Here is an 11,688-nt window from a genome sequence, read left to right as displayed (position 1 = left end):
TCTATTAAATGGTTCAGGGAAGTGTAAAAGGCTTTTTCTCGAACTCTGATGAAAGAAAGCTCAGATACTTCCTCGTATGCACTCTTTCCGATGGAGCTCCCACAAAGCAAAACCCAAACAGAAACACAAAACACAAAAGCATACTCCTCTAGCTCGGCTTCTCACAGACACAAAAGTAAACGAACCGGATTTTTAAAATGCCTATCTCAGCTTATTAAGAGTAGCATCACTTCACCGGTGATTAGAGGAAGGGGGAAAAAGCGAGTTTAAAAAAACTACCTTTATTTTTTATTTCTTTTTCAGTTACATACTTTTAAACAGGGATGTGTTTCATTATTCAGACATTCAGGCAATGTTGACTTCATTAGTGTTGACAGAAAAGAAGCATAAAAATGCAAAACATTGTTGGCTTAACCTGAACATACCTGCATTACCTATTATTGACCAGTTTGTGTCGCCAAAAGACTTATTCCTTGGCATTAAAATGGAGCACTTAAAAATATTGCTAAAAAGCAAATGTCTACACACTGGTCTTTGCAGCAAATAAGGGTATTTATACTTTTAAAATATTTTAAGTCCATAATTGGATTAATATACACACCTTCTTATGTATAAGGAGTTCAGATCATATAAACACTGTACAGTCCAAAAACCCTACTGAGAATAAAACTAAATAGGCTTATGATAAGAAATACAGATATCGCATGTATTTACAAATATCATAGACACACAAATTTGGTCAAATACTGTAAAGAAAAAAGTGGTTTCACATTATAATGGCCAAAACATCCATCTACCTTGCTCAAGGCGAACAAAAATAAAAACTCAGTATGTAACTCCTGTCGTTTAAGACATCACGACAGTATACAAACAGACAGAATGGAAACTGTTGACCAAATTATACAGCAAATGTCTTCTAGGCTGAGCGTGGGCCTTTAAAACCAAGAACTCGAGAAGATCACTCGGAAGATTCAGAGCGACAATGAGAAACAATGTCCTGATTTGCAGTATTCATATGGGTGCCTAATTCATCAAAAAACAGCACGCTGAACTTTTGGCTAATAAGAAAAATAAATTACAAAGTACAATTAAATCCCTGTAAATGTAATAATGAAGTCAAAAATGTAATTTATTTACTTTAATTACACATTTTCAATGTTACCTCGAGACAATAAAAATAAATAAACGCACCGGAAGGCATGTGCTGAAAGACAAAGAAAGGGCTGCATGGGAGGAGTGAGTAAGGATCTCACTAATGAAAGGTGAATGTGAGATCTGAAAAACATCATTCTCTTTCTAGCCAGTCTTCTTGTCTTAACTCTTCTTGAAGAATCTGGCTAGTAGAATGCGACCAAAGTACACCTGTGTCTTTATGGCTTAAAACAAAGCATACTTAAAAAGTGGAATGGGTTTCCTTTTTTACAGAACTGTGACTTTGTTCATATGCAGGCACTTCAAAAGACTATGGAGGCAAAGCACCTGACCCATCCTTTCCAAAATAGTTTTCGATCATCAAAATTATACTAAAAAGTAGGAAAATTCCAGAGAACCAGCAAAGTTGAATACAAGAGACTAATGTGCACAGAGGGCAACAGAGTGACCCAGTTTTTATTGCTGGGGGCCTTTTTTTTTCTTATCAAAGAGCAAATAATTAATAAACAGACCACTGCATGGCACATCCAAAATTGTCTGCTTCGCAGAGAATGTAATCATTCAGCAGTAGGTTTCCGTGGGGTCTCCTCAGACTTCAACCTTACACATTGCAATGAGATTCACATTTATTTCTTCTCCTTAGTGTATTTAAAAAAACAAACAAACAAATTCCAACATATTTCATTTCTCAAAGTATTCATTTCTTGCTGTCTAACATACATTATTATCTGGAAGCATAAAGTTACATTATACAAATATTTTGTTTTTTTTTTTTTTAAAGCGCTTTTGCCACTTCTGCAACACCGTACTTCACGTCGTGATGCCACGAAAGCAGGGCTCCTATCTAGCGCGCTACTTGTGATTCGTTTGACCGCTACCGTCTGCCGAACCGTCAGTACCTCTGGGCAGTGACTGTACCATGATTTCACAGAGAGAATGTTAACAGGATGCATGAACAGCAGTACCATCAGTAACACTGAGATCAATGCGGATGCCACACAGGAAATGAACTTCTCACAAAAGAACTTCTTTTACATATTTGGGCAACTGCGTCTTCTCTGGCATTATCCACTGGGGAGAAAATTCCTGCTGGATTATGCTCTTACAGAAGTTACAAAAAAAAAAAAAAAAAAAACCAGATTAGGCATGTAACTGTTTGACACTGAAGAGACTGTACTGCTTTCTACAACAGGAGGAGAGCTTCTGAAAAATGTCCTTAGAACTGTATCCGTCAGTACCACCTCCTTGGTCCATTCCATTCATCGATGGGCAAAGCACTCATGTTTGGACAGAACTTTAAAGCTTCCATAAAAGTTAAATTAGAAAAAAATATGAATGTAAGACAACCACAAAATGAAGTATGAAAGTATGACATTTTGTTTCTAAGAGTGAGTCCTTGAAAACATATGTGGTCACTACAGAGATGATTTTAATCACAAGACAGCAGATGAACACGTAAGTAACTCCCCATGATCTGTCTGTGTCCAGAGTCATTTGTGACGCTGTATGGTTTTCCTTTTCCTTCGTTTGAAAAAACAGCAGCACCTGCAGATGGAGGGAAACACTTCTTGTATTATAAAGGTAATAAAGGGTCACAAAATAAAGGCTGAGTTTAGCATATTAATATCAACGGTCGTAAAAAGCAACAGGCTAATGCAAGATACACGGAGAACATGCCAGGGAAGCATATATATTAGTGAACCTAGGGCAGAGTTATTACTACTGTTTCATCAACGTGCCTTTTAGGGAGACAGCCAGACATTCTACGCAACGTTACAAGGAGCCACTAAATTGAAAAGGCTTTGCACCAAGACTGACTGAGGAGCTGTGGAATTCTAAAATACCCATCGTATTTTATTTTGAATATTCATTAATCGCTAGCAGGGGCATGGTTTTATAAAATTCACCTTATGCGTTCTCTCCCTTTCTTCCTGATATTTATATATGATTGTTAAAGTCATTGTTAGAAAAGCAATAATGATCCAAACACTGAGGATCTGAGATTCCAAAAAGAAAAAGAGAAAGCCTAAATAGACTCTTCAACAAACATTTTCCACCACATTTACAAATTGGAAAGAAAAGGCATTAATTAGCATGTCAAGACTGGCACTTTTTAATTCTTTAAGGGTTAAGGTCAAACTGATCCTAAGTTAATTAAGGTAAAAACTGTGCTTAACATTTAAAATAGCATAATCAAGGTGATTCAGTTTTGCAGTCTATGAGGGAAAAGCAGACGGAGTTTCATTCCTAAGGAAAAAAAAATCGAGAGGCGATGCCTAAGAGACCTGGTGTTTTCCACAGGAAGTTCTCCTAGTTATGAGAAGACGAAGCACACGTAGCACGTGGGGCGCGACGCTGAGGCTGGTGCCAACTCACAGTCAGAGGAGAAACTCACAAAAAATACATATACACACATGCATATATCTATTCTAAAGGTCTGGCATTCCTCCAAACACAGGTCTGGCTCTTTTCCCCTTCCATACTTATAGGAAAGCCCATCTAACAGAATATCAAGAAGACAGAGGACGCAGAGAGGCTCTTTTTTCTTTTCCATCGAAGTCTAGCATGTGTGCGTATGTAAATATGTAAATCCTGTTTTGTGATTAAAGAAATATCTATCTATGTGGTGATTCACTCAACAAAATGCTGCCAATTCGAAGCTCGTACAGATTGTGACCTTCTAACGATGTTCCTCTAATTCTTACCAGCCTGCCTGTAAAGAAGGATATTAAATGAGTCATTTCAAGCTAAGCTTAATGGAGACCACCTAGCTTCAAGTGTCCTCTCTGGCAAAAGACTGGGGAAGATGAAATAATTGCTAGATGTCTTGTATGTCTTTCTGTGAAAGAAATGAAAACAGAAACCCATCCTGTCCAGCTAAATTACACAATCTCTCCACCCACGTTATCATTAGTCAAAAATAATTTCAGACCATTTATTGTGATTTATGCCATGACTATGAAATCACTATGGGGCATTCAAAAGCAAATTACACGACTGGATTTTTTAACTCCATTCAAACAGCATATAATGATTAGACCATGGAGTGTGAATAATTCAAACCTCTACATATCAGCTGCTACAGACTCAACGGAAAACCTGTGCAGTTATCAATCTTCACGAATTTTACTCTTACTGAGGTGACCATCAGAGCAACCAGAAACAAATCACCCAACCAAGGGCCTTGAAAAGAGCTACCTCTGTAAAACAGGACTCTGTGTACAACAGGTTTTTCCTGGATTTAGAAAAATAAGTCAACTGTAGTTGTAACTGTCAGCTACCTAAACACCTTCTCAAATCTGTTATATGAGTCTTCTAAAATAAAACAATGAAACAAAAAATTATTTAGCTCAGATTCTAAGAGATGAAAACCATTATTCAAAAAAAAAAAGAAAGAAAACCTTTCAATAAAGGACTTAGAGAAGTCATAAAATGCTCATATTGTAAAAAAATTTTAATTGGTATCCAGAAGAAACAGACCAAATATTTAGAAAATATGATCACATTTCAATGGAAATTTATTGTTTAATATAAAGTTATATTAATAATGTTCACTGCTTCCAAATACTGTCATTTATCTCTTCAAATTCTAAACTACAATCTTTTAAGATTTTTCTGCTGAAAAGGTGTTTTAATAAGCATTAAAAAGTGCTTTAATAAGCCTTTTGGAATGGGGAATTTAATATAATACATGTTTTGATCAATAAATTCCAAATTTCCCACACTTCTATTAGCAATTCACCTTGTCTGACTTATTTTTCTAGCATCATCAATCTGCTTTCCAACTGAGACAGCGGAGTCCCTCCTATTTCTTAGGTCATCTTTCCTTCAATTATGTATTATTTAACACAGAAAACCAGTCTAAGCATTAAACTCGAGACTAAGTACAACTTTCAAATGAATCATAACTGTAGAGACCTTTTAAATTAAAAGGTTATCTAAAAAAAAGACATCTATTTGTTAGAAATAAATCCCACCAAATAAGAATACACCCTTGAAATAGATTTGCCGTGAAGCTGGCATGCTATTAAACTCACTACCACCAGAGGGCAGCATTGCTCCAGGCAATACAAATGCATCCATCTAAAAGGAGAGATGCCCTCAAAATAGAATATAGTTATAACAAGAAGAAAATTGATATTTAACCGGTGGCTGGTTTCTTAAAACTCATTACCAAAACGGCTGATTTACTCTCTGTGATTAAGAAATCAGGTCTCGTATCAATTGCCCTCCATCTAAAACAGTGCAGCTCCCATATGGTCACTGTCACATGACCATTTTACGCTCATCCCAGTCCTCTGACGAATCTGAATTTATCTTATTTATTTACTGCTTATCTGCCTCCACATAGGATGTAAGTTTTGTAAGGGCTTGTCCACAGGCTACATCCCACAAACGGGCACACACCTAGCACTCATTTAATATTTACTGAATAAATGAGTGACGCCTCGTAAGTGTGACTCCTGGAGTAAGAATCGAGTCAAAACTCTATACCACGTTCTAAAGCTGGAGTCCTTACCCTGGGCCCACAAGCCCCAGTAAATTCTCACAAAATGCAGATCTGAGTGCCTGTGGAAGTCTCCCTGGAGAAAATCGGTGTGCCTCAGATTCTCACAGGAGTCTAAACCCAAGAAGCCCTGCTCTGCCTGCGTGCACCTGCCAGGCCTGCCCTCCGGCTTTCTCCATTTCCAGAAGCTGTGAGCTGAGCACTGCAGATACTGAGTGGCCACCACGCCATCCACTTACACGAGTGTGGCCGACGTGTAATAGGAAACAATGTAATTCTAACACTTGGCACAAGGCAAATGGGGGGATAAGTTATTGATAACAGTAGCCACAAATAATAGCAAATAGTGCAGGAATGAGCACAGATGGAAGTTCCCACAGGTGAGGTGAAGTAACCCACAGGTTACTTCGATCACTACATTCAACTAGCTGGTCTTAGAAAATTATCCACACCTTTAAAATTTTGAAACGCATTTTTCTCCAAGCTGCTCAGCAGCAACATTTACTTATTCGTTAGTCCAGGCCTCATCTGGGGTCTCTTCAGACCCAGACTACTGACAACCCTGGGGAAACTGATTAAGCTTACCAGACATTTAAATCATGTTCTTGTCAATGCTTCTCTTTGCTTGGCTCTTTCTTGATTATGCCTACGTGGTTCCAGTAAACCAATTATGCTCTCTCAAGTCAGGTTCACGCTTCTGACATGATTCCGTAGCTAGCATAAAAGCTTTGAAGCCACAGCTCTACTTTTTTTTTTAAGATTTTATTTAATTATTTGAAAAAGAGAGTGAGAGAGAGCACAAGCAGAGGGGAGGGGCAGAGGGAGAGGGAGAAGCAGGCTCCGCACTGAGCAGGGAGCCCGATGCGATGCAGGACTCGATCCCAGGACCCTGGGATCCTGACCTGAGACGCTTAACCAAATGAGCCACCCAGGCGCCCCGCCACAGCTCTACTCTCAACTCTTTTGAAATAAATGGTAAATCCTGCTTCTGATGAACTTGAGGGCTGTTGCTGTAAACACTCTTAAGGTGGTAAACAGGAAATCATAATGGATCAAAGTCCTCCACTGTGTAGAAAACATACAGGAGAAGGGCGGAGGCTTTGCAAGTGCCACTGCACCACTTCTCTTCATTCGTGGCCTTTTCCAGCCTCTAGGATTTGACTGTCTTCCTGGATTCATGTCAGAGACTCCCTCCTCTCATATCTACCTGAAGCTGTCTCTGTCTGGATCAGAATTTCCCATCTGTCCTTTCTGCAATGACTCACTGGCTCTACCTTCAGTGGAGAGACTGCTTGATGCCTGCTGGGCCCTCCCACTTAGGACTCCCGAGCCGGCCTCTCCTTATCGAGGTTGACGAGTATACAAAAAACAGCTTTTAAGCTATCTGTCTTTAACTCTGACAAAGGATTTGCCCCCTTCAAATGCAGACATGAAAATGTAATTTCATATCTCTGGACCTCTTGGTGTAAAAAATGCAGAACTGATCAGTCATGCAGGAAGAGTTCAGCTAGAAGCCCAAGGCCATCCACACAAATGCTCCAGCTGGGAACCTGCAGTCCATGCTTGTCTTCAATTTCTTCCTCTCCGTCCACACACAATTAGTCCCTCAAGTCTGAATGACTTTCAAAGCTGTCCCATCCTCTCACACTGGCTTACTGCAGGACGGCTTGCCTCCCCCACTGCTAAGAGCCTCTTAACAGATGTTCAGGCTAAAGGTCTTCCTCTCTCCAATGTGCCATCCAAACTTGCCTCTGCAGAGAGATGGCCTTGCCCTCTGCCTTTGAAATCTCACTACTGGTTCTCCACGGTCTAAGGCATTAGGTCCACACAGCTCTTATAATTCGGTTCTGATCTATTTCCCTCTCCTTTTAGGCTTGTCCTGCAACAAGATGCCTCTCCAGGCAGTCTGTTCTACAGAAGGGAGAGAAGAAGGGGGGATGGATTGATTTTACGTAACCTAATGAACCCCAGGAAATGACATAAGCCTCAAAAGTGCTACCAAACTGTCTCAAGGCTCAATCTGATCATACCATTCCTTGGCTTAAAACCCACAGCTTGCTTTCTTGTGTTGAGAAAGGATCGTGTCTTTTTTTTTTTTTTTTTTTTAACCTGCCTACTAAGGCCCTTTGAGATTGGGCACTCGGACTACCTTCGCTCCCACTGGGATGCACTCGCACACGCTAGACACAAATGGGTCACTTCTCAGACCGCCTCACTCTGTCTGCGCCACCACCACAAGCTGCTCAGCCATGTCCCTCAGACGCCTGCACCCACCTCCTCTGCCAAGTCTACTCATCTTCCAGAACCAGGGCAAACGTACCCTTACCCGCGAAGATGCCTCTGATCTCCCAGCTGGAAGAGCACATTTCAGTCTCTTCAATCCAGTCACACTGTATCCTAGGAGCGAATCCTGTAATAGCTGGTATTAGACCAAAGATTCTCAATCCTGGGTGCTCCTCAGAATCAGCTTACAAGCTTTTTAAAAATACTGTCAACCAGGGGTGCCTGGGTGGGTCAGTTAGTGAAGCGTCTGCCTTCAGCTCAGGTCATGATCCCAGGGTCCTGGGACTGAGCCCCATGTCGAGCTCCCTGCTCAGCGGGGAGCCTGCTTCTCCCTCTGCCTGCCGCTCCCCCTGCTCATACTCTCTCTCTCTGACAAATAAATAAAATCTTAAAAAAAAAAAAAATACTGTCAACCAGACCCCCACCACAGAACAATTAAATTGGAAATTCCGATAGCGCAGCCTAAGTGTTAGCGTATGTCTGAAACTCCCCAGACGCTTGTGATTCGAAGCCAGCACTGAGGACCACTACGTGAAAGTTACTGGTGTACTTGCTATCTTTTCTAAGGGAGCGTAGGGGCCTTGACTTATCTTTGTAATCACCACGTTACCAAATACACAGTAACTGTTCAGTAAATGTTGGAAAGGGGACACAAAGAGAAATAAAGGTGAAGAAAGATGATTACATACTACTTAAAAACTCAGTAACTAAATCAAAGGAAGCCTTGTTTTCCTAGATTCCTGGAAGGAATGATGAGGGTGATATCACTTGTATCACCTGTCTTGAGAAAAAGAAAATTCTTAGCCACAATGAAGGAGGCAAAATCTCATTACTAATGAATGAGCCATTTTATATGCAGGACAACAGACTATTTTTCATCACTTGGAAATGATCTATCAAGCCCTATAAGGTACTATTCTAGGAACCCTGAGCCTCTAAAATGTCCAATGTGAAATACATTATAATTAATGGGGTGGGGTGAGAGGGGGCTCCGCCAATCACAGGTGAAAACAAAGAGAGGGAGTTGGAAACACATTTTGAAAGGGAATTCTCGGCAGGTTCCTAAAGACCTATAAAATGGTGGGAGAGAGAAGACAAGCAAGCATGAGATGCAATTTAGGAAAAAACCACAGTCACAGTCCCTCACCGCAGACTAAGAAGGTACGAGGAATGCAGTGACAACCTTGCAGGAATGTGAGAGTCACCCTGATTAAGGGAAACCAAACGTGATGTGCTGAAAGTTTATAATCAGTGAGGAGGCAGTGAAGGTCAGAGGATTTCTGTAACCCATCTAGAGTCAGGCTTTACCAAAAGCATGAGTTGCTCTCCATGTTTAAAAAAAATAACAGCTCTGTTAAAATATAATTCGATTATCATAAAATTAATGCTTTTCAAGTATACAATTCAGTGGTTTTTAACACATTCAAACAGTTTTACATTCATCACCACTATCAAACCTGAAACCACTTCCACTGACCCCCAAAGAAACCATAGAACCTAACCTGCTAGCAGCCCCTCCCATCCTCCTCTCCCTTGCCCTAGGCAATCACTGTATTTTTCTATGTTGGCCTATTCTGGACATTTCACATAAACGGAATCATAAAACATGTGGCCTTTTGTGCCTGGCTTCTTTCACTTAGCATGTTTTCCATTTCACTATTTTACACTGTTGAGTAATACTCCACTGCACTGATATACCACATTATTCAGTCGTAACCATTTAGTACTAAGTCATTGGGGCCTACTGTTTCAGGCACCGGGGATCTTAAGATGAAAAAGGACTTACTTTCAAGAAATTCAAGGAGTTTCACAGAGCAGGAGAGAGAGAATAAAATACCAACAGCAGATTTAGGAAACCCACGGAATACAGCATTGGGAATGGTAAACGGGGCAGGTCAAGAGAGACAGGAGTCAGACTGTGAGAGGAACGAAGGGCTGTGAGCCATGCCAAGGAAGCTGGACTTGAGGCTATGGAGGACCTCTCCTTCAGGAACAGCTTTCCTACCATACTTGCTTTTTTTCTCATCTTCCAACACCTATGACTAGAAACCTAAACCCACAAACATCTATTCACCCATGCCCATGCCAACTAAATAAATTACTATGCCATTCTGCAAAGGCACCTCCACAAAGCATTCCCTGACCAGCCTGCCCGTCAGTAATCTTGTTCCTCAGAAGGTCTCAAACGACAATGTGTGCTAACACACTGCCATCTTCCCTACTGGCGTGCCATCTACTTAAGGGCCGGGCCAGGTGCAGATTACTGCTGAAATCCAAGCCGTGTAAGTGGTCGCTGAAAACATGAGAAAGGGGACTCGATGTGGCACAAAGCAGGTGTCTAGGATGAAGCGGACACAGAACAGCCAGTCTTGGCGAAGAGAGTGGGTATGGAAGTAAAAACCGGGGACACTTGCTGGAAGGACAAGGCTGAGGAGAACGAAGATGGGAGAGGTCGCTGGCAGCTGGCAGCGGGGAAGGAAACAGGGTGGGAACAGCTCCCGGGTACTGGCCACGGGCCGGACAAAAAGGCAGTGCTTTATCACAGCTAACTTCCTCAGCGACCTACAAAGCAGATATTACGAGCCTCAGTTCACAGAGAAGGAAACATGCTTGAAGAAGGTCACTCTAAGTGGCAGAAGCAGGATTCTACAACCCATGCCGGCTGCACAGGACATGCGTGCCCCACTCGGCCACACCACTTTCGGAACCACGCTTATGACTGCACAAGCAAACATCAACGGCGCTATTTGTTCTACTGTAAAAACGCACGTAAAGTACGTAGCTGATTCGTTACATCCTCAAAGCCGCTAGGTAATACTGTCAATAAAGTCCACAGCCAAGAGTGATACACAGGAATACCTGATCACTGCTCTATAAAAAGAAATATCCCCAAAGAGAGTCTCCTCATCATGCAGCCAGCAAATGAGCATTATTTTGGAATTTATGTAAGGTTCCTTTTGAATAGGAGTAGAATGTTCCAAAATTTGCTACTCTAAGCAACTTTCTTTATTCACTCCCAGACTCTCTCAAGATTTGTCCTGAAACTGGGAAGAACATACGAAATGTGGCATCACAACTAGAGGCAAATATCAGAGAAGAGTTTAAATCCAACATTAACTCAACTTAATAGGAATATTTTTACATGATATCTGCAATGAGCAGGAACTATTTAGATGAGGACTGCCCTAACACTCTCTCACTATAGTTAGTCATAAATTTCTCAGTGTATCCCATGTGTACTCAATGGCAATACAATTAGTCAACGAAATACTCATTGGGGTGGGTGAGGGTAAAGGATCTGTTATGTGTATTTGATAATTTTTCCAACAGGAAAAAAGAGAGCTTAAAACTCAAAATCCTGCCTTTCTATTTCAAATCGCAGATGAAGCCTCAGTGTTGCAGGACAAACGCACAAGCACAAGCAGAGTGGGTGTTATCAACGACTCAATTAAAAAGTGCCTCCAAATCTATCGTCACTTGAACAAAACAAAAAAAGTTGCAGCAGGCAAAAGAGCTCCTCAAACAATTATTTCTTGCTTTTCAGACCTAATGCAAATGACACCAAATATTTTTGAACAACTTTGACCAATTGTAATTTCTATGTTGAAAGGTTTTTTTTTTAAATGCAAAATGATGCTAAATCTTTGAAATTACAGTCAAGGGAGCTATTTCTGCCTGTCTACACTTGAAAACTCACCACATGTTCAACACTTTCTGGCAGCTATACACAAAAAAAAAAAAAAAAA

General features: G+C 40.8%; 1 protein-coding gene across 10 annotated transcripts in view; it reads right to left on the bottom strand.

The window, feature by feature from the left end:
• Positions 1 to 265: 265 nt before the first annotated feature.
• The window catches only part of CSNK1G3 (casein kinase 1 gamma 3), a 105,522-nt gene continuing 94,099 nt past the window's right edge, over positions 266 to 11,688 (bottom strand). For 5 of the 10 annotated variants that reach the window (XM_034655935.1, XM_034655937.1, XM_034655941.1 and 2 more), the window contains 2 exons: positions 11,640 to 11,663; positions 266 to 2,697 (listed from right to left, as the gene is read on the bottom strand). In XM_034655935.1, the coding sequence (XP_034511826.1) occupies positions 2,643 to 2,697; positions 11,640 to 11,663 (79 nt within the window). In that variant the 3' untranslated portion in view covers positions 266 to 2,642. The remainder of the gene's footprint in view (positions 2,698 to 11,639; positions 11,664 to 11,688) is intronic. The other 5 variants (XM_034655938.1, XM_034655940.1, XM_034655943.1 and 2 more) reach the window with 1 other exon arrangement.

Source organism: Ailuropoda melanoleuca, chromosome 3 (genome assembly GCF_002007445.2).
Source record: "Ailuropoda melanoleuca isolate Jingjing chromosome 3, ASM200744v2, whole genome shotgun sequence".
Lineage (NCBI taxonomy): Eukaryota > Metazoa > Chordata > Mammalia > Carnivora > Ursidae > Ailuropoda > Ailuropoda melanoleuca.
Note: the sequence above shows the minus strand (reverse complement) of the source record. Positions and strands in the feature narration are given on the sequence as shown.